Genomic DNA, 20,650 nt, shown 5'->3' with positions numbered 1-20,650 from the left:
GTATAGAATACTAGGAGTACAATGGTTTCCGCAAACAGTACTCTTCTTGGGAGGAGCGAATCATTAAACAACTGCACTTGTCCATGGAAATATTGTTTCCGCCCATCCTAACTTATGGTGAGACGCAAGCTGGTCGGTAAGCCTATTGCATCCTGACAGGTTTGCAGAACTGACTATCCTATCCTGCCTCTCCACTCTTCTTTCTAGACTGGGCTGTGACAAAAAGGTGATTGCACACAAGTTATGGACGCTTGGCAACAGTCCCACTTAGTTGCATCAAGACACCTGGTTGCTGATGAAGATGAGCCACGAGCACAACAGCCAGTGTTAGGGTTGATATATTAGTTTGATCCTATGCTTATGTTGGAATGTAACCTCTAATAGTTAACCTAGCTTGTCCTGTCTTAACAAAAGTAGTAGAACAAAGTGCTAAGATCTTTTGAACTGATTGACCAGCTGCAGAGGAAGCAATCAAAGTTGTTTTGTTTACACAACGTTGTAAAATACCCCCTGCTATGCTTTGACCAGCAGGCCAGGGGCTTCAACCCCATCCTGCCCACTCTCACCCCCACCCTGTTTCTCTCAATAAAAATGTTCTTGCAAGAGGCGTGAGTCAGACCTCATTTGATCGCTGTACGCACAGCGACGAATGACTCTCCATTTGCAAATACTTAAAAAGGGCATATTGTCTCCCGTGTGGTTCTTGCAAAAATAAGTTAGAGTGAGCACCACTCTAACAGCCAGTGTAGCCGTCAACAGCCATTGAAGAGCCATCAAAGAAGCTGATGGCCCCCACCCTCCAAAGGAGGTTCTGCTGAAAGTGTTGCAAGAGTTGAGCACCCAAATGTGGTGGGATCTTCCAAAGGCAACAAGGACTCAGCTGAATATGAAGACGATTACATCATGGACAAGGACTGGACATTTTCAGAGGGGTACAAAGTTGTATTGTCCTCAGACTTAAGGCCACCAGCAGCCCCACCACACAGAACCAGCTGTGAGAAAAAGAAATTCAGAACGTGCATGAAGTGTGGCCTCCCAGCACAGTGGGCTTACGGTCATGCCTCATTCAACAGCAGACTGCCCAAGAGGACTCAGATTCTGCACACTGTAAGAAGAAAAACCAATGGCCGGCCCTCTGGCTGGCTGAGCAGTGGGCACGTAAAAGGGCTCTTGCACAGCAGGAACAATGCTCTCAGCGGAAAAATACACTGAAAAGGAGTAACTGTAGTAGAATATGAAAAAAGTAGGAGTTTCTTGCTAAGCCACATTGATTGTGTGTTTTTAAATTGTTCAATGGATGGCGTGGGTGCCTAGACAACGAAAAGGAGTGACTAGTAGAATATGCAATAAGCAGGAGTTACTTGCTAAATTAATGTGTTTTTAAACTTCAATAAATTGCGTGCGTGCTTAGAGGCTAATTGATTGATTGATTTGAAGATTTATTCATCCCGGGGGTGGGGAAATTCAGGCCCCAGCAGTATCCACACCACAGAGCGGGTATACAAAAGACACAGATGGCATGAGCGCAACTCAATAGGCTCTCATAAGACTCCACACAACGGCGTCACAAAGAAAGCCAGAAACTGCGAAAGATAAAAGCCATCATAGCAAAGCAAAAAGACAAAAGAAAAAAAGTAACAGCGGCCAACCAGCACCCTTCAATATCAGAGAACACACCAAAACACACAAAATAGCCTCCACGGGGTCTATAGACAGGTGTAAGGGCAGTCCAGTTGAACGGCGCCCAATGGACCGTGGTCATGAATCGGTGAAAACATCACAAAGAAGGCAAACGTGTGAGCAGCGTCCTGGGCACCCAGTCGGGGCACGTGCAGATGGTCACCACGGGGCTAGCATGGCGAAGGTCGAGAGCACGAGGGAGCGGACTGCCCACAGGGGTTGCGGCTGCGAGGCCAAGGCGAGGGACCCGGTCAGCACTGGCCGGATAAGCAGGGACCCGTCGTAGGGTTACGCCGGTCTCGACCGATGTGCGCAGCCATCCTGGTCCCAGCGAAAAAAAATATCCGATCCGAAGCAATAAAGAGGTGCGGTAGAAGGCGCCAGCATCGCCGAATGGACAAAAAGACAGAAAGAAAAATGAGAAAAGAAGGAAATAAAGAGGAAATGAGAGAACACTGCTGGGAGGCTGCCACTCACATCGGCGCCATACCCAAAAACAAACAATTAATCAATCAATAAATAGATAAAGTCAAAGTCAGCTTTATTGTCAATCTCTTCACATGTCAAGACACACAAAGAAACCGAAATTACGTTTTCTCTATCCCACGGTGACGAGACATATTACACGATAGACATACAAGTTAACGACACGATAGACATACAAGTAAACGACACAATATAAAAACAAGAAGGCACAAACAATAAATAATAAGAATGATGAATGCCAAACTGATTGTGTTTTTAAATTGTTCAATTGTTGATGTTCAAAATCGTGCATGTTACTTCCTAAACTGATCTTTAGGTTTTAAACTGATTAATAAATAGATGAGAAATGTTTATTATTTTGGGTTTGTGCATGCGGATATCGTAAAAATATTGACTCCACATTGCGGATTTTCATCTGTCGGTCTTGGAATCGATTATAAGCAATAAATGAGGGATCACTGTATAGCTGTAAAGCAGGGGTGGGCAAACATTTTGACTCGCGGGCCGAACTGGGTTCTAAATTTGGACTGGAGGGCCGAACCAGGAGCAGATGGACGTAGTGTTTGTGTGAAGTAAAATAAGCGACCTGTAAAGGTCATTGCACAAAAGGTTTTGGCCTTTAGTAGGTAGTAAAGCATGGATATTCCAAACAAGTTTTTGAAAACAAATGCATTTATTAACAGCATTAAAAAAAAAAAGAAAAATAATTCACTAAAAAACTGCTATCAGTGATTCTCATAAAATACGACACTGTTATTATGAATAACAGTCTCCATCACTTCAGTGCCTGCAGGTCAGATTAATGAAAGATGTTTGTCTTATGAGATCACATCAAACGGCAAACATTCTGACCAAATATATCATCTTGAAGAATCGGTGAAAGCATACATCCAAATAAAGTAATCAAAACGGCAGGCCGGTGAGGGGTATTTGAAAATCAGAGCAGTTTTAACTCACAAACACGTGGTAACAGAGGTGAGGAAACGGGAAACACTTCCTTAAAGTAAGCCTTAAGAACTTTACAGGTTAAGATTAGTTGCAAACAGGTGGTGCATTAATGTCCTTGAGCATCCTGCATTGTTTGAAAATGAGAATGGTCGCTAGTTTTAATCTCTGCTATGTGTACAAATCATATTCAAAAGGCATTTTTTCACAACAAACTTGAGAGCCTCCCCTTCATTTTAAGTGGGAACAATGTTGTTGGTTTCCCTTTTTTGCTAGTGCGTCATAGTCTGGAGTAAAATTTGTTGTGGCAATTCTTAGGAGAGATCCGAGGTGTTGGTCCGTTTACCTCGATCTGTGACGGGTTGATGTTGACGTTCATGTGGCTGAACGTCACGTCGCGTACGTCGAGCCAAATTGGCCACTCTTTTTTAAACACTCGGCACTGTGTCCACCTTGCTTTTCCTTGGGCGACTAATTTTAATAGAAGGATTCCAGGGGAAGGTTTGTGGGTGGCTTTAGCGTAAAACTGTACCTGAAAGCTCAGCGCGCATATTACAAGAATGCTGTCGTCACACCCCATGCTCTAAATTCGGGATACAAATTGAGCGCGAGTGCGCCATGTCCGTACTACTGAGTACGTACACGCACTTGTGAGTGTGCACTGAGCTTTCTGACACGGCTTCCGGTAGTAAATGCGCAGGCGAGCGGTTCCCCATCTACTGGGGAAATGCAGTCATTGCAGGCAAAATGACCCAAAAAAATGTTTAATAACACAACTTATTCAGTGTTGGCGGGCCGGATTAAACGGTCCCGTGGGCCGGATGTGGCAGGCGCGGGCCGTAGTTTGCCCACCCCTGCTGTAAAGCATGTACCGTATTTTCACGTTTATTTGGCGCAGATAAAAGTTTTCTTCAAAATGTGCGGCGCGCCCTATTATGCAGTGCTCCCTACGTGTGTTGTTGTTGTAAGGCGGACGTATTAAAGAGCGCCATGAGAACGTTAGAGGGAGAATTGTGGGCGTGGATTTGCAGTATGGATGAATTTAAATTTGGTCTGCACCACAGTTTTGTTTCTTATATTTTTTGCAGGCGCTTGAAGCAATGTATAAAGTACCATCTATAAAAGGGGAGTTGTTAGAGGGAGTGGAAAACCCCCCGCCCCCACATACAATGGCATACCCGAGCGGCACTGCTGTGTTGTGTTACGTCATGACGCACGGGCGTCGGTTCAATACAGTCACATACTTGAGCACTCGCTGTCGTCCTCTGTCTCATATAATAATATATATAATAATAATAATCTATACATATACACACAAAAATATGTAAGGAGACCAGGTGTTTTTTTCCACGCATCACCATCGCTGTTGATCTGTGACTAAGTGTGCCCATCTCAGTCGATGTGAAAAAACAAGTGAAGCAAATGAACGCCGAGCTTGCTAACATGCTAACGTGTGCTGGCACTGTTGTTCGAGCTTTCGTAAAAGCCGGCATCATATCCGAGGAGCCACACGGCACGGAAAGTGACTCTGACAGTGAAGAAAGTGAACCTGGCATGTCAGTGCGAGATTTAGCGCTGCTGTACAATTCATAAACAGAGGATGAGGACTTTGATGGGTTTAATTGATGACCATTACCGGTAATAAAAATGTGAATACCAAACTCAGTTTTGCTCCTGCTTCATTTTTAAATACGCAGACTTTTATGCTTGTGTGTGAGTGCGTTGTTGTTGCCCTGAGAACGTTTACGGGGGAAGTGTGGGCGTGGATTTGCAGTGCGTGTGTGTGTGTACTGTCGTCACAGCCGATGTGAAAAAATAATTGAAGCAATGAACGCCGAGCTTGCTGTCATTCCTGGAGGCACGACAAAGGAACTCCAACCGCTGGACATCGGTGTGAACCGGCTGTTCAAAGTACACATGTAAAACAAGTAAAGCTGACATGTCTGCTGGCACCGCGTGTGTGCGTGTGGGTGTGCATGTGGGACGTAGTTGAGAGCGGCATGAGGATGTTAAAGGGCTAAGTGTGGGCGTGGATTGTATATATAAAACTCGCGCTCTATGAGCCGTTGCGTCCTATGTGTGTGAAACACAGTCATGGCACACAACTGAGACTGTGCCTTTTATTACAGTGCGCCTTTTGAACGTGAATATACGGTATACAACATAGGGTATGTTACATATATGTACGACTTGACTAAAGTTGGCTGGTTTTCGCAAGCTTAAAACCAGTAAAACTTGTGTGTGAAAACTCATGTATTTTGACTGGCTGTTATAGTTGTGATGATGTAACACCGTGAAACAGCAATTCAAAATTTTGCTCCAAAACCAGTGAATAAATACTGAGGTGCTTACATTCTAAAGATGTGATTGCTCCGGTAACATGAAATTAAAGTAGAAACATGGTGCAGAGAAAGAAAGAAAATTGGCTTGTACCGCCTGCGAGGCCGATGTCAACATGCCAGAGATGAAAACCAGTTGTTCAACCCCATACAATGTTCAAGAGTTGGCCAGATCGTTAAGTGACAAAAGGACAACATAGGTTACACTTATTATTAACATGGAATGGTTTGGATCCCTTACCTTCTCCATCTCCTGTCTGAAAGTGGTGAAGACATCATTGCTTTTAGCCAGAGTGCTCTGAAACTCCTCAAACTTGTCCATGTAGAGGGACAGCTAAGGCACACGAGAGGAGTTTTAGAATCTTTTGATTGTCAAGTTTATTTAGATTTATTGATTATACACTGATAAATAACCACCCTAAAGATTGGGCTAGCTACAACATTGATATTTTTGGCTCAAATATTACCACAATGAATTTGAAAACTACATATGCGCATTGATTTGAGTGTATCCTACATATGCACATTGATTTGCGTGGATCGACATCAAAATCAGGTTAATAACTAAATTACAACAGTGCATTATAGTGCCTACAAATTTTTAAGGCATCAAAATCACATCACATGATTGACAAGTCAGCTTTATTGCTATCACCACAAATTCCACTTTCTGCTTCAAGTGGGATTAAATTAGTCAAACAGCAACAGTGGACAGACAAGACTAACATGAGTAAGATTGTAGTCATTGTTTTTGGTTGTTGCCATTGTCACATTTTGTTCACTCTCCTGCTTCTGTATTTTCCTAGTACCTGCCAGTAGTACTTCTTTCTGTCTGTTTCAGTAAGTACGCCTGTGATTTTTCTGGTGTTGATTTTGTCGATGCCTTGTACAGTGGAACCCCAGAGGTTAACCGCCTCGTTCTTCAACATATTCGGTTTTCAACAAAGAATGTCAGGAAATCTTTGTCCCGGTTCTCGGACAAAGCTTTGGAAACCGACCCGACTCACTTACGGCTATTATAACCAAATTTAGTATGCTCCAACTGCCGCTAGTTGGCGTCGTTGTTTGGCGGGTTGTAGATCACTGGCTGTACCATATTCTTCGCACCAAATGGTGCACTGGATTTGGAGGTGCTGACCTTCATCCCGATCGCTTCACACTCTGCTGTGAACTGCTCCAGTGAGAGCTGGAGATCACGGCCTGAAGAAGCCAACAGCACCACGTCGTCTGCAAAAAGTGGAGACGCGATGCTGAGGTCCCCAAACCGTACACCCTCAACGCCTCGGGTGCGCCTAGAAATTCTGTCCATAAAAATTATGAACAGAATCAGTGACAAAGGGCAGCCTTGGCGGAGTCCAACTCTCACTGGGAACGAATCCGACTTACTGCCGGAAATGCGGACCAAACTCTGGCATCGGTGATACAGGGACCGAACCGCCCTTATCAGTTGGCTCAGTACCCCGTACTCCCGAAGCACCCCCCACAGAACCTCCCGAGGGACACGGTCGAACGCCTTCTCCAAGTCCACAAAACACATGTGGACTGGTTGGGCGAATTCCCATGCACCCTCGAGGATCCTGCTGAGGGTGAAGAGCTGGTCCACTGTTCCACGGCCAGGACGAAAGCCACACTGTTCCTACTGAATCCGAGGTTCGACCTCCTGACGGACCCTCCCCTCCAGCACCCCTGAATAGACCTTACCAGGGAGGCTGAGGAATGTAATTCCCCTGTAATTGGAACACACCCTCCGGTCCCCCTTGTTAAAGAGGGGAACCACCACCCCAGTCTGCCAATCCAGAGGCACTGTCCCCGATGTCCACGCGACGTTGTAGAGACGTTTCAGCCATGACAGCCCAACAACATCCAGAGCCCTTAAGAAATCCGGGCGGATCTCATCCACCCCCGGGGCCTTGCCACCGAGGAGCTTTTTAACTACCTCAGTGACTTCGACCCCAGAGATTGGAGAGTCCGCCTCAGAGTCCCCAGGCCCTGCTTCCACAATGGAAGGCGTGTCGGTGGAATTGAGGAGGTTTTCGAAGCATTCTCCCCACCGACACACGACGTCCCGAGTCGAGTTCAGCAGCACGCCATCTCAACTGTAAACAGTGTTGACGTTGCACTGCTTCCCCCTCCGCCGGATGGTGGACCAGAATTTCCTCGAAGCCGTCCGGAAGTCATTCTCCATGGCCTCGCCAAACTCCTCCCACGTCCGGCGCGGAACAAGGTCCACTCGGAATCAATGTCCACTCGGAATCAATGTCCCCCGCCTCCCCCGGGACGTGGGAAAAGCTCTGCCGGAGGTGGGAGTTAAAGCTCTTCCTGACAGGGGATTCCGCCAGACGTTCCCAGCAGACCCTCACAGAGCGTTTGGGTCTGCCAGGTCGGACCGGCATCTTTCCCCAACATCGGAGCCAACCCACCACCAGGTGGTGGATCAGTTTACAGCTCCGCCCCTCTCTTCGCCCGAGTGTCCAAAACATGCGGCCGCAAATCCGATGACACGACTACAAAGTCGATCATCGAATTGGGGCCTAGGGTGTCTTGGTGCCAAGTGCACACATGGACACCCTTATGTTTGAACATGGTGTTCATTATAGAAAAGCCGTGTCGAGCACAGAAGTCCAATAATAGAACACCGCTCGGGTTCAGATCGGGGGGGCCATTCCTATCAATCACGCTCTTCCAGGTCTCACTGTCATTGCCCACGTGAGCATTGAAGTCACCCAGTAGAACGATGGAGTCCCCAGAAGGAGCGCTCTCCAGCACCTCCTCCAGGGACTCCAAAAAGGGTGGGTACTCTGAACTGCCGTTTGGTGCATAGACACAAACAACAGTCAGGACCCGTCCCCCCACCCGAAGGCGGAGGGAGGCTACCCTCTCGTTCACCGGGGTGAACCCCAATGTGTGTTTAGTTTAGTTTATTGTTTAGCACATATTATTATATCAATAACTGTGCAAGGAGGGAGACGAAGCCTAGGGCTTGTAAAGAGCTCCACTCCTTCTAACCCCCAATTCCAACCCTTAATGCTGAGTGCCAAGCAGGGAGGCAATGGGTCCCATTTTTACAGTCTTTGGTATGACCCGGCCGCGGTTTGAACCAACAACCTTCCAGTCTCAGGGCGGACACTCTAACCACTAGGCCACTGAGCTGTTTTTTTTTTTTTTTTTTTCAAATACCTTTTTTGTCAAAGCAATGTTGTGGAAAACTTTGTGACATCACATCACAGATCTAGTTTTTCCCTGAAAGTCAAGCCTTCTGTTTGTTTTTTCAATTCCTGTTTTGCCAAACACGTCTTTATGTTTTATCTTTTTTTCATTTGTAATTGTGTGAAATGTTTGCAGTAGGGCGAAACCTCCAAAGTCAAACAGTGGTCAATTTTGCAGGCGCCCAGCCGGGGGGCAATAAGTATACCCACACCTGCTTGATGCCTCTCACCGTGGGCAACTCCAGAGTGGAAGAGAGTCCAGCCCCTCTCGAGAGGGCTTGAACTGGAACCCAAACTGTGCGTAGAGGCAAGTCCGACTATATCTAGTCGGAACTTTTCTGCCTCGCACACCAGCTCGGGCTCCTTTCCAGCCAGAGAGGTTACATTCCATGTCCCAAGAGCCAGCTTCTGCAGCCGGGGATCAGACCGCCAAGGTCCCTGCCTTTGGCCGCCGCCCAGCTCGCACTGCACCCGACCCCTTTGGCCCCTCCCACAGGTGGTGAGCCCATGGGTGCACCGTCATTGAATTTTTTTATTTTATAAATTATTTCATATATAGGGCGCACCGGATTAAAAGGCGCATAAAATAGAAGCTATACTGCAACAAACTGAGGTTTACTAGGGTTGCGGTATGCATCCACTAGCCAATAACCAATGAGCCCTCTAAACAATCGCGTTTCTCAAACTATCCCCTATAAAATGATCGGAACTAACTAAATTTCGATCTAATACATTGGTACTGCTTACTAGGGGTGTAACGATTCATCGATACACATCGATTAATCGATATAATGCTCTACGATTTATTGGCATCGATGCTAAACGTAAACATCGATTTATATCACCGTGTTTGACCTCGGACATTAGATGCGACTTTATTTTGAAATCCAGTTCATTGTTGGTTGCTTCCTCTTTCCGGGAGCAGTGCGCGGCGTTGTGTTGTGAGCAGATCAGGCACGTGAAAGGGGAGTCAACAACTAGTACGCGGCTCCTGGGCAGGTGCTATGGCTAGTGTCCAAAAAGACGAGGAAATTTGCTCCCCTTTAGGCTTCAAGTCATTCGTTTGGAAGCACTTTGGATTCCAAAGAAAAGATGGCTCAACGGACAAGACACGTGCAGTTTGTAAATCCTGCCATGCGGTGATCAAATATTCAGGGACCACAAATCTCGCCGCACATTTAAAGAAAAAACACGACATCAAAGTTCAGTGTTAAAATAAGCACTTTGTATACTACAATACTCTTGTAATTTCCTAAATAAAGAGTTTGCAGTACCTTGTTGATTTTGCGTATGAATTGTTATAAATCAGGATATTGTTCTATATTTTTTATTTAAAAAAATATATATATATCGATCGTAGAGCATGATATCGTATCGTGACAAAACCCGCGATTTACACCCCTACTGCTTACCTATGTTTCCCTTCCATATCGATCCGTAAATTTACTCGAAACATTAACAGAGCAGGCTATTTTGAAATGAAATAGCCTCGTGCGTATAGCAGCTTTCATTATAGCATTAGCCACCTGCAAACTCCCATGAGCCTCAGCTCGCAGACTCCCATGAGCCTCAGCAGAGTGTCGTGGCAGCCCCCTATAAACAATCGCGTTTCTCAAACTATCTCCTATAAAATGATCGGAACTGACTAAAGTTCGATCTAACACGTTGGTACTGCTTACCTATGTTTCCCTTCCATATCGATCAGTAAATTTACTCGAAACATTAACGGAGCAGCCTATTTTGAAATGAAATAGCCTCGTGCATATAGCAGCTATCATTATAGCATTAGCCACCCGCAAACTCCCATGAGCCTCAGCTTGCAGACTCCCATGAGCCTCAGCAAAGTGTCGTGGCAGCCCCCTGTAAACAATCACGTTTGGTGCTGCTTATTTATGATTCCGTCGGATATTGATCCGTAAACGTACTCGAAAACATTAACGGAAAAGCCTTTTTTGAAATGAAATAGCCTCGCGGGTACAACAGCTATTCAGTGACGCCCCCTGACCACGGTTGCCGTAATGCTGGGAAGCGATGCGACCTTGCAATTTGCAATACGACTAGTCGTACTAAAACGTACTGAAACATTTAGCAAAGCGCTGTGTACAACCAGTATGGATCAACAAATTCATCAATTGAGCCATATATAAGGCGCTCTGCATTATAAGGCGCACTGTGGTTTTTTGAGTAAAATTTTAATTTAATTTTAAAGTTTTTAAGTGCGCCTAATAGTGCAGAAAATACGGTACTGTCGGGCGTTGCACTGTAAAACTGTCTTTCTTTAACCTGATGATTAGGAGTGCTATATAAATGGCATTTTCATAGCACAATACACCACAAACCAAGTCAAAAATTAAGGTTAGCGGAGAGCACGTCATGTGACAGAAACTACGTGAAAGTTGTCCAAGATGTCCAGTTAACATGAAGGGTATGTCTTAGGGGTGTAACGATACATCGATACACATCGATTAATCGATATTATGCCCTACGATTTATTGGCATCGATGCTAAAGGTAAATATCGATTTATATCGCCGTGTTTGACCTCGGACATTAGACGCGACTTTATTTTGAAATCCAGTTCATTGTTGCTTGCTTCCTCTTCCGGGAGCAGGGAGCAGTGCGCGGCGTTGTTGTGTTGTGAGCAGAGCAGGCACGTGAACGGGGGGGAGTCGACAACTAGTACGCGGCTCCTGGGCTGGTGCTATGGCTAGTGTCCAAAAAGACGAGGAAATTTGCTCCTTTTTAGGCTTCAAGTCATTCGTTTGGAAGCACTTTGGATTCCAAAGAAAAGATGGCTCAACGGACAAGACACGTGCAGTTTGTAAATCCTGCCATGCGGTGATCAAATATTCAGGGAGCACAAATCTCGCCGCACATTTAAAGAAAAAACACGACATCAAAGTTAAGTGTTAAAGTAAGCAATTTGTATACTACAATACTCTTGTAATTTCCTAAATAAAGAGTTTGCAGTACCTTGTTGATTTTGCGTATGAATTGTTATAAATCAGGATATTGTTCTATATTTTTTATTAAAAAAAAAATATCGATCGTAGAGCACTATATCGCGATATATCGTGATTGAATCGCAGCAGGCTTTAAGATATCGGCAAATATCGTATCGAAGTTCTTTATATCGATATTATATCGTATCGTGACAAAACCCGCGATTTACACCCCTAGTATGTCTTTATTTGGATACTTAATCAACTTAAACCTTTCTTGAGGAATCAGATGCCATTGATATATGGACTTGTATACCCATACTGACTACTATGAATTTTGACTATTCTGTTCTTGTGAAGTACTGCAGCAAATGAGCCCTTCTAACCTCAACTCAGATAAACAAGAGTAAATGAATCTATGTCTGATTTTTTACATAAAAAAGGAGGTCCAACAGTGTTTTGCCCACATGTGAAAGGGAAATATACATCAAATTAAAGTTTGTAATGCTGGCTCCTTATTGACCTGCTGTTTGAGTTGAACTTCTTGCTCCTTCATCATCTCACACTTGCGTCTAGATTCTGTGGCATCTTTCAGCAACTGAAATCACAAAAGTTAAAATGCTCATAAACAATTCAAATGAACGACCGTCCTATCATCTATTTTATTTCACAGTCGTATGCAAAAGTTTGGCACCCCTAATCATTTTCAAGAGTTTCCTACATATGTCATTGGTTGTTCGGATCAGCAATTCCAGTTAAATACATCATATAGCAAACAAAAAGTGATATTTGAGAAGTGAAATGAAGTTTATAGGATTTAAAGAAAGTATGCAATCATTACTTACCGTTTTTTTTCCGTGTATAATGCGCCCCCATGTATAATACGCACCCTAAAAATGGCATGTTGATGCTGGAAAAAAGCCTGTACCCATGTATAATACGCACCCAATTCTTTTTTTTTTTTTTTTTTTTTAAGTCCCAATGATCGTCACACACGCAGGGAGGCAATGGGTCCCATTTTTATAGTCTTTAGTATGGTCTTAACTAGGCTGGATGTATTTTTTTTTTGTTGGCGTTGATTTCTCCGACCGTAAAAGCACCACCGCGATCAGATGAAAAGAGAGGAATGTGAGGTGCGGACATGTGAAAAAGGCGGCTCTGTATGGGAGAGAAGTTGAAGAGGGATAAAAACACCCTTGGAAACCAAAACTTGCCCCTCGTCGTGACTCGGAGCCGCAACAAATGTTTCGGATTTGTGTAGGCCACTGAGCTGGCCGACCTGACCGACCTGTGTAACAGTGTCATCGCTGAGGGGCACATTCCGGAGGACTGGACAAGAAGTGTCCTGGTGCCTCTATTCAAATGGAAGGGGGACCCACTCGCATGCGGGTCATACAGGGCCATAAAGCTGCTGGAGCATGGAATGAAGTTATTAGAGAGGGTGTTGGAAAGGAGGGTGAGGACACGGGTAAAGGTGGACGAGATGCAGTTTGGCTTCATGCCTGGTAAAGGTACAACAGACGCAATTTTTGTCGTCCGACAGATGCAAGAGAAACACCAGGAGAAGAGGAAAAGGTTGTACTTCGCTTTTGTCGACCTGGAAAAAGCGTTCGACAGGGTGCCAAGGGAGGTGGTGAGGTCGGCCCTAAGGAAGTCGGGTGTGGAAGAGGGACTGGTAAAGGCTGTGATGGCTCTCTACTGCAGAGCCTACACAACTGTTAGAACAGGAGATGCCGACAGTAATGCGTTTGAAGTAAGGGTAGGGGTGCACCAGGGATCAGTGCTCAGCCCATTACTGTATGCAATCGTGATGGATGTTGTATCGAGGGAAGTGAGGGGTGGACTACCATGGGAGTTGCTCTACGCGGATGACCTGGTATTGATGGCTCACAGCCGAGAATACTTAGCTAGGAAGCTAGCGGCCTGGAAGACATGCCTGGAAGTGAAAGGAATGAAGGTGAATGCGGCAAAATCAAAGGTCATGCTCGGTGGTGCTGGCCTGGGAGTAATATCGCAGTCAGGAGCATGGCCATGTGGAGTTTGCGGGAAGGGAGTGCAAGCTAACTCTATCCGGTGCAAGGGTTGCCAGAGATGGGTACACCGAAGATACAGCGGAGTAAAAGGTAGCCTACTAGCTGCAAGTGAGACCTTCCATTGCATGCGGTGTAGGGGAGAAGTCGCCCAAGCAGACCCAACTGAGCAAGAGGGGCTTGTGGTAGATGGGGAGATGTATGAGGTGGTGGACAGCTTCTGCTACCTTGGAGACATGCTTGACGCTGATGGGGGGGTGGACGTAGCAGTGACCACAAGGGTGAGAAGCGGGTGGAAGAAATTCAGGGAACTCATGCCCTTCTTAACGTCTAAGGCCCCATCCCTGAAGATGAGAGGCCAAGTGTACTCAGCCTGTGTCAGAAGAGTATGACGTACGGAAGTGAGGCATGGGCCCTGAAAACAGAACACGAAGACAAACTAAACAGAGCAGAAATGAGGATGATCAGATGGATGTGTGGTGTGTCAATGAGGGAGGAAAAGACCAGTGCAGAGCTGAAACAGAAGATGGGAGTGGAGGCCATAGTGGATGTGGTGAGGAGAGGCAGACTGCGATGGTATGGACATGTAGTGAGGAAGGACGAGAACGACTGGGTGAAGAAAGTTATGTCGTATAACGTAGAGGGAACAAGACCCAGTGGCCGACCTAAAAAGACCTGGCAGATGACCGTGGCAGCCGACATGAAGGCACTCAACATCAACCACGAGATGGCCATGGACCATTCCCGGTGGAAGAAGGCCATATCGAGAAACCAGTCCAACCCAGCGGCGCCTGGAAAGCGGACTTCAAACCGATGATGATGATGATATATATATATATATATATATATATATATATATATATATATATATATATATATACGTATACACACACACATATACATATATATATACATATATATACACACACATACATATACAGTGAAGCCTCGGTTTTCGACCACAATCCGTTCCAGAAGGCTGTTTGAATCCCGAATCATGTTTTCCCATTACAAATAATGGAAAGATGTTTAATCCGTTCCAATCAACAACAACAAAAAAAAAGCCTTTTTTTTTTTCAGCATTTTTTTCATTTGCGCATTTTTTGCCGATCGCGCAACTGCAGCGCATCGCCGAACGCGCAACTGCACCGCGCTGGTCGCATTATTGTGACAGAGCCGCTGAAATTTAGAAAATCTTTTTAAAGTCCTGATGTACTTTCCAAAATTTAAGTGGACCTCAGTGCGCAGGGAGCTTAATTTGGTCTGATCGCACAACTGCAGCGCACTGCCGAACGCGCAACCGTAGCGCGCCGCCGACCGCGCAACTGCATCGCGCTGCATTATTGTGACAGTATTAATATTTTTAAAGTCCAGATGTACTTTCCAAAATTTAAGTGGACCTCAGTGCGCAGGGAGCTTAACTGTAAATGTATATACAGTGCCTTGCGAAAGTATTCGGCCCCCTTGAACCTTTCAACATTTCACCACATTTCAGGCTTCAAACATAAAGATATAACATTTTAATTTTTTCTCAAGAATCAACAACAAGTGGGACACAATCGTGAAGTGGAACGAAATTTATTGGATAATTTAAACTTTTTTAACAAATAAAAAACTGAAAAGTGGGCCGTGCAATATTATTCGGCCCCTTTACTTTCAGTGCAGCAAACTCACTCCAGAAGTTCAGTGAGGATCTTTGAATGATCCAATGTTGTCCTAAATGACTGATGATGATTAATAGAATGCACCTGTGTGTAATCAAGTCTCCGTATAAATGCACCTGCTCTTTGATAGTCTCAGGGTTCTGTTTAAAGCACAGAGAAAACCATGAAGACAAAGGAACACACCAGGCAGGTCCGAGATACTGTTGTGGAGAAGTTTAAAGACGGATTTGGATACAAAAAGATTTCTCAAGCTTTAAACATCTCAAGGAGCACTGTGCAAGCAATTATATTGAAATGGAAGGAGTATCAAACCACTGCAAATCTACCAAGACCTGGTCGTCCCTCCAAACTTTCATCCCAAACAAGGAGAAGACTGATCAGAGATGCAGGCCCACGATCACTCTGGATGAACTGCAGATAACTACAGCTGAGGTGGGAGTTTGTGCATCGGACAACAATCAGTCGTGCACTGCACAAATCTGGCCTTTATGGAAGAATGGCAAGAAGAAAGCCATTTCTCAAAGATATCCATAAAAAATCTCGTTTAAAGTTTGCCACAAGCCACCTGGGAGACACACCAAACATGTGGAAGAAGGTGCTCTGGTCAGATGAAACCAAAATCAAACTTTTTGGCCACAATGCAAAACGATATGTTTGGCGTAAAAGCAACACAGCTCATCACCCTGAACACACCAATCCCCACTGTCAAACATGGTGGTGGCAGCATCATGGTTTGGGCCTGCTTTTACTCAGCAGGGACAGGGAAGATGGCTAAAATTGATGGGAAGATGGATGGAGCTAAATACAGGACCATTCTGGAAGAAAACCTGTTGGAGTCTGCAAAAGACCTGAGACTGGGACGGAGATTCATCTTCCAACAGGACAATAATCCAAAACATAATGCCAAATCTACAATGGAATGGTTCACAAATAGACGTATCCAGGTGTTAGAATGGTCAAGTCAAAGTCCAGACCTGAATCCAATCGAGAATCTGTGGAAAATGCTGAAGACTGCTGTTCACAAACACTCTCCATCCAACCTCACTGAGCTCGAGCTGTTTTGCAAGGAAGAATGGGCAAGAATTCCAGTCTCTTGATGTGCAAAACTGCTAGACATACCCCAAGCGACTTGCCGCTGTAATTGCACCAAAAGGTGGCACTACAAAGTATTAGCGCAAGGGGGCCGAATAATATTGCACGCCCCACTTTTCAGTTTTTTATTTGTTAAAAAAGTTTAAATTATCCAATAAATTTTGTTCCACTTCACGATTGTGTCCCACTTGTTGATTCTTGACAAAAAATTAAACTTTTCTATCTTTATGTTTGAAGCCTGAAATGTCGCGCAATGTTTAAAGGTTCAAGGGGGCCGAATACTTTCGCAATATACGGTGCATATATATATGCTATGAAAACGAGTGCTGACATTAATTATTAAAGTGAAATACAGTTTATTATTTTTGTGTCACCTCAAATTTACCGCTTTATTGTGTTTGGTGTTTCCATAGATCGAAGGAACTGAACCATCAACAAAATGAAGTATTTCGGCAAATCCTTCTCAATACTGACAAAAGATTTCTGAAACACTCCTTAACAAGCAGGACTTTGCCCACAGACGTGGGAACACTGCTTGAAAAATGAAATTTGACCAAAGCACTTCTTTGAGGTTCTGATGTTGTGCAATGATGTGTGGATTGATGCATCAAACAACGGAACATTTTGATCTTTCCACTTTGGCATCCTTGAGTTGTTTGGACTACAAAAGTACTAACCAAAGCGAATTTGTCTTAAACATGGCGGAAATCCGCTATGTTTATGACTCGGATTTCCGTTTGGCAACACCTATTACCTTGTTTGGTTTGTTTCGCCCCAATGGATGTGATGTAATAGATAAAAAAAATGTCCTAGGAAATGGAGAAATCTGAACACAATAGAAAATAGCCCCCAAAATTATCATAAAAGTATCTCTGCAGCACCTGGAGAGATTACAAAAGAAAATGAATTTAAAAGCAAAAAAGGTTAATTTTCCGTGATACATGTCCTTTACGAGGTTATCTCACCTTTATGAATAAATGGCTTTGCTGCACCCTCTACAATTTTTGAAAGTTTCACCAAGATCTACCAAAAAATGGAGGTATACAAATATGTAACAGCCCAAGGTCGACACAAAGTCTTTGGAGCTCTACTCTAAACTCAACAGGAACTTGGTCATATTCTATTTCCTTTGAGATTTTGCCTCACGTTTGGCCTTCCTTAGAGGTATAAAGTATATTTTAATCTGATGTATGCCAGGGTTGCGAAGGCCCTTAATAACTGCTTGTATCTCTAGTTAGGGCCCAAGCAGAGACCGTGTTGTGTGTGTGTGCGTGCGTGTCTGTGTGAAAATACAAAAAATAAATAAATACAAAATACAAAAAAAATACAATTTACTCACAACATTTCTTTCTCGTTGCTGTTTCTCCTCCACTTCCTTCATCATTTCAGTGATTTTTTGCATCTTAGCGTCCATCAACTGTTGCTGTAGATCTTTGTGCTTCAACACTTTGTCTATGTGCTAGAAGAGGGACACACATTTTATGGGTCAATACTGAAAGCAAAGACTGTTACGAATGAGGAATACAGGTCAATGTACCCAGGTTTTATGAGGTTAGTCTAACAATAGAATGAGAGATTTGTGTCAAAATTATTCACACATATACATCTGCAATTTGCACTTTTTTTTATTCACAAATCTATTTGTAATTTTAACGTTTTTCCAATTCACAAATCTATTTGTCATTTTCATGTTTTTTTTTTAGCCGCACAAATATATTGTTGGGTGTGCAAATATCATATGCACGCCCGTATGCACACACGCTCAGATATTTACATGTGTTCAAAGGCAATGCCTTCTCTGTCCACAGTGAAGCAGTGCTACTGTCTCCAATGAACGGGAACGAGCCATCTTGTGCTTCCTCTAGCGAAGCAAAGCCAAAGCCATCGCTCTATTACATCACACTGCTTCACAAGCACGCACATGCGCACACGCACACATACTGTATTTTCTGCACCATAAGGCGCTTCGGGTTAAAAGTGAACAAACAATGAACAGTGAATGAACGAATTTGTGTGGCTCTGTGCACCACCTGCATCCTTCTTCTAGAGAGGCTGCCAGATAGAGCAGAATGACTCGATAAACGTAGAAGTGGCGGACACAAATGCAGGCTGGCCCAACCCGGCTAGCATTAGCCCTTAAGCGGCTTGCTAACAGGGACGAATCCGTAAAGACACAAAGCTGTCCCAATCCACCTCGGTTAACTGGCTCTCGCACCTTGGTCATAGGTGACTCCATTACCCGCAACGTTACGCTTAAAATCCAGCCAGAGTAAGCTGGATTTACTGGTGCCAGAGCACCCGACATTGAAGCTAACCTTGGGGAGCAAGGACTTGTGATCTCGCCCGAAAAATGAAGTAGCATCGAGTAACTGTCTCTGGACCCTCGTCTGCGAGAGGCAACAATGAGAGGTTTAGCAGATTATTAAGATCATCACTTGATCGGTGGAAGACTTGCTTCTGATGATCACTACTTTATAAAATCTGAAGTTTGGTCTCTCTGTCAAGGTCAGGAACGTATTCAAAGTTACAGCCGTTGTAATATTAATCCAGCCATCCATTTTCTGTACCGCTTTGTCCCCACAGGCGTGCTGGAGCCTATCCCAGCCGTCATCGGGCAGTAGGCGGGGGACACCCTTAACTGGTTGCCAGCCAATTTCAGGGCACACAGTGACCATTCGCACTCACATTCACACCTAGGGGCAATCTGGAGTGCTCAATCAGCTTACCAAGCATGTTTTTTGGGATGTGGGAGGAAACCGGAGTGCCCGGAGAAAATCCACGCAGACACGGGGAGACACATGCAAACTCCACACGGAAGGGCCGGAGGTGGAATCGAACCCGCACCCTCCTAACTGTGAGGTGGACGTGCTAACCAGCGCGCCACCGAGCCGCCCCATAATATTAATTCAAAGTATTGCATGGCTCAGCGCCTTCCTATCTCATCGACCTAGTTGTACCATACGTTCCGCTGGTCTTTTAATGACGGCAAGGGCCGCAGGGTCAAGAGCATTCTCCAGACCTTTGGAAAGCCTGACCCATAGGTATCAGAGCTGCTCCCTCAGTAGAGGCTTTCAAGACACAATTAAAATTGCTATTGTCTTTAATTAACCTACTCTGGCCAATTCAGCCGCAGTTTGTGCTCTCTGTCCTGGGCTTTGGGGGCCAAGGTGTCACCCAAGCTGAAATTTGCTGTTTGAAATCCACACCAACCAATCGGGACGAGATCTGAGGTGGACCACCTCCGCGAAGGCACTGCCATGAAGACTGAGGGCATCTTCCTGCAGTTTTCATTTCACTACGGACATCGAGATTACCTCGTTTTGGATCGTTTTAATATTGTGTGTTCAATGTTGCCCACTCTGTATCCATTGCAACCTGGTCGTCCTGGAAAGGGGATCCTCCCATCTGCGGTGCCTTCTCAAGTTTTCAATTTTCCCCAGTTTGGGTTATGTGAGTTTTTTTCTTGCCCTCTTGGGAGTTAAGATCAGGGGATGTTGAGAATAATTGTCAACTGTAGCCATGTAACATGTGGCCTTTGAGACGTGTTTGTGTTTAAGGGCTATATTAATAAATTAGACTTAACTGATGCAATTTCATTTCAAACTAATTTGGCACAGGCAATCTCTTACCTCCTCTCTGAGCTCATACTGCTCAATGAGCTTTTTAAGTTTCTCAGCAAGGTCCATGTTCTCCTGCTTCAGCTTAATATTGTGTGAACTGTGTTGCTCCATCTGCATTTCAATATCACTTAAAGTCATCTGGAAGTGAAGCATGGCTTCCTTGCGCTGCTCCTCATACTCCCTGGAACGCTGGGCATTCTCCTCCTATTAGAAAACAAGGTCAGCCAGAAGATGAGGGAAGAGGCTTGTGCTAAACAGATGACCAAATCATTCATTTCAGCACCCTAACCTAACAGTATTTAATGTAATGCAATTATCAATATTGTTTGACATGTATGATTGTGTGTTGCTAACCTTCAAAGTCTTGTTGTGTCTTTGCAGCTCCCGACAGAGGCTCTCTAGTTTGCTGCGGGCCAGGATAGCTTTGCTGTGCTCCCCCTGCAGGTGGATCTTCTCTTTTACAATTTGAGACTGCTTTTTCTGTAGGGCTTTCAGACGCTTCTGCATGCGACGGCTTTCCTCCAACTGAAAGCACAGTGCAAGCAACACCCCATTATGCCACCTACGTACTATAGTATTCCATTTTTGGTAAGTAAAAAGTTACCTCAACTCTGCTACAGTATGAGGTCGGGAGTAATATCAATGTG

At 44.6% G+C, this 20,650-nt stretch overlaps 1 protein-coding gene across 2 annotated transcripts in view; it reads right to left on the bottom strand.

Annotated features, from left to right (window-relative positions):
- Positions 1 to 20,650, bottom strand: part of txlng (taxilin gamma) — a 69,038-nt gene that overhangs the window by 5,623 nt on the left and 42,765 nt on the right. For both annotated transcript variants that reach the window (XM_061275908.1, XM_061275909.1), the window contains 5 exons: positions 20,358 to 20,528; positions 20,013 to 20,207; positions 17,723 to 17,842; positions 12,121 to 12,195; positions 5,692 to 5,784 (listed from right to left, as the gene is read on the bottom strand). In XM_061275908.1, the coding sequence (XP_061131892.1) occupies positions 5,692 to 5,784; positions 12,121 to 12,195; positions 17,723 to 17,842; positions 20,013 to 20,207; positions 20,358 to 20,528 (654 nt within the window). The remainder of the gene's footprint in view (positions 1 to 5,691; positions 5,785 to 12,120; positions 12,196 to 17,722; positions 17,843 to 20,012; positions 20,208 to 20,357; positions 20,529 to 20,650) is intronic.

This window comes from Syngnathus typhle, linkage group LG4 (assembly GCF_033458585.1).
Source record: "Syngnathus typhle isolate RoL2023-S1 ecotype Sweden linkage group LG4, RoL_Styp_1.0, whole genome shotgun sequence".
Classification (NCBI taxonomy): Eukaryota; Metazoa; Chordata; class Actinopteri; order Syngnathiformes; family Syngnathidae; genus Syngnathus; species Syngnathus typhle.
The sequence above is the reverse complement of the archived record's forward strand: the minus strand, read 5'-3'. Positions and strand labels throughout refer to the sequence as shown.